The sequence below is a fragment of the Sinocyclocheilus rhinocerous genome, unplaced genomic scaffold (genome assembly GCF_001515625.1).
Source record: "Sinocyclocheilus rhinocerous isolate Xijiao unplaced genomic scaffold, SAMN03320098_v1.1 scaffold8481, whole genome shotgun sequence".
In the NCBI taxonomy this organism is placed as follows: Eukaryota; Metazoa; Chordata; class Actinopteri; order Cypriniformes; family Cyprinidae; genus Sinocyclocheilus; species Sinocyclocheilus rhinocerous.
Genome location: NW_015657554.1, coordinates 916 through 3134, shown reverse-complemented (window position 1 = coordinate 3134; position 2219 = coordinate 916). Strand labels below are relative to the sequence as shown.

The following is a 2219-nucleotide window of genomic DNA, read 5'->3' as shown; positions in this document are numbered from 1 at the left end:
CAGTGTTTCCTTGGTTACCGCTGTAATCAAAGCAGAGCTGCGCTTATGAACAGCAATGATACAGTGTTTCCTTGGTTACCGCTGTAAACAAAGCAGCGCTGCGCTTATGAACAGCAATGATGCAGCGTTTCCTTGGTTACCGCTGTAAACAAAGCAGCGCTGCACTTATGGCAAGATGAAAAGAAAAAATACCATCTAAACTTTTCTAATGAGAGTAAGTTCTCCTCAGACATACATTCATATAAACTCCTGCCTCTAATTGAATCGCAATTTGTTTAGCATCTCAACCGATTTGAATCGTCACAAATTTGAATCGATTTTCAACCTGCTCGCGGTTAATCGTTACATCCCTAGTTCTTTTACAGGATCCTGAGGTGCTCATATGGGATTTGCAGGTTTAAATCAGGCTGTAACTCTTGTTTTTGTCCAGGCTCTGCTGTTACAAATGCATCACAGACACCATGCAGGAGCTGGTGAACCGGAGTAAAGCGGCCCCTCAGTCTCCCAGCGTCCCTAAACAACCCGGACCCCCCATCATGACCTCTGACCCCAACATGCTGAGCAACGAGGACGCTGCCGCTCATGTGAGTCACACGCTAGAGCTTCATATGCTTCAGTTTGAACCTGTGAGATGCTGTGTTATTTATATACTACTTATAGTGCCCCCCCCGTTTTGATAGTTTTAGTACTTAATTTTTTCCTCTTATATTTTTATTGTTAGTTTTTCTTTTTTGCCTTTTTCAGTTTGTCAATTTAGTATTTCAACTTTTATTTCAGTTAGTTGCCAAGAAAACATTTCTAATATTTAAGTTTTTCCTCTATTTATATATTCATTTTCATCTTATAATTATTATTATAATTTTTTTTATCCTGTTCAAGTTATTTTTTTATTTATTCCGTTTTTTTTTTATTTCAATTAGTTTCTAAGGCAACATCACTAATGTTTAAGCTTTTCTAATATTTATATTTTCATTGTTTTATTTATATTTCTAGTTTTTTTTTGTTTTAGCCATTTTAGTCAACATTTCTAATGTTCATTTGTATATATATTTTATATTTCTAGTTAGCTTTTTTTTTTAATAATTTTAATAGTTTTTTTCATTTAGTTTCCAAGGCAATGTTTCTAATGTTTTTTTTTTTTCCTTTTAATAATTATATTTTTATAGTTTTTTATATTTCTAATTAGTTTTAATAGTTTTAGTACTTTAATTTACATTCATGTCAGTTGTTTAAGTTTTTCCTCTTATAATTATTATTATTTTTTAATATTCCTGTTCAAGTTATTTATTTATTCAGTTTTTCATTTTAGCAACTTAATTTTGTAAAATTTCAATTAGTTTCTAAGGCAACATCTTTTTTTTTTTTTTTCATCAAATTATATTTTCATATAATTTTTTTTTTTATTATCTTTATTTTTTTTGTCATTACTTCAAGTCAAATTTAATTTTGGGTAGTTACCAAGACAACATTTCTAATGTTTGTTGAACATTTTTCCTCTATTTATATTTTTAACTTCACACAAGTTTAGTCTAACTTTAGTTGAAGTTAACAGCATCCGCATCGGTGGATTATCTCTGATCCTGACTGGTTCTTTCCTCAGTTTGAGCAGATGCTGAGGGAATGTAACATTCACAAAACTCTATAACCAAATTTGGGATATAGCCTAATAGTGCAAATCAAACGGTGGGCTAGTTGTGAAGAGGAGATATTTAACAATATATTTTCTGTCCAATTTTATTGCTTTACTTTCAATAAAAGTGTGGTTATTTTATTGGCTTGAATTTTTAAATTTAGTATCATTATAATTGAGTTAAATTAAAAATTCTTACAAAATTATTTCCTATTTAATAAAATAATAAATAATTAAAAAGCATTTCCGGTTTCGGTTTTCGGCCAAGTGCACAAGTTCAAACAGAGAAAATGACATTTATTCATTTTAAACCCCATCCAATACACCAAGAAATAGGCTTTAAATGTATCCAAAAAAAAAAAATAATATATATATATATTTACAATTAACAATAAACAAAAAGAAAAAGTCTTGGAAATTTACAAACTCACCCAATGAAATAATGAAGAGAGCACGAGTGTCGCCAAATCAAGAAACAAAATAAAACAAATTTCTTCTAAATAAAGGGACACACTCCACGCTCAAATCAAGCAACAAATAAACAGCACAGAGGGTAACTTTGGGGCTACAACCATTAAAACATGATGGA

General features: G+C 30.4%; 1 protein-coding gene across 2 annotated transcripts in view; it reads left to right on the top strand.

Moving 5' to 3' along the window:
* Nucleotides 1-1589, top strand: part of LOC107721255 (nuclear pore complex protein Nup155-like) — a 24634-nt gene extending 23045 nt beyond the window's left edge. For both annotated transcript variants that reach the window (XM_016529180.1, XM_016529181.1), the window contains exons 25-26: nucleotides 431-584; nucleotides 1529-1589. In XM_016529180.1, coding sequence (XP_016384666.1) covers nucleotides 431-584; nucleotides 1529-1543 — 169 coding nt within the window. In that variant the 3' untranslated portion in view covers nucleotides 1544-1589. The remainder of the gene's footprint in view (nucleotides 1-430; nucleotides 585-1528) is intronic.
* Nucleotides 1590-2219: the final 630 nt, after the last annotated feature.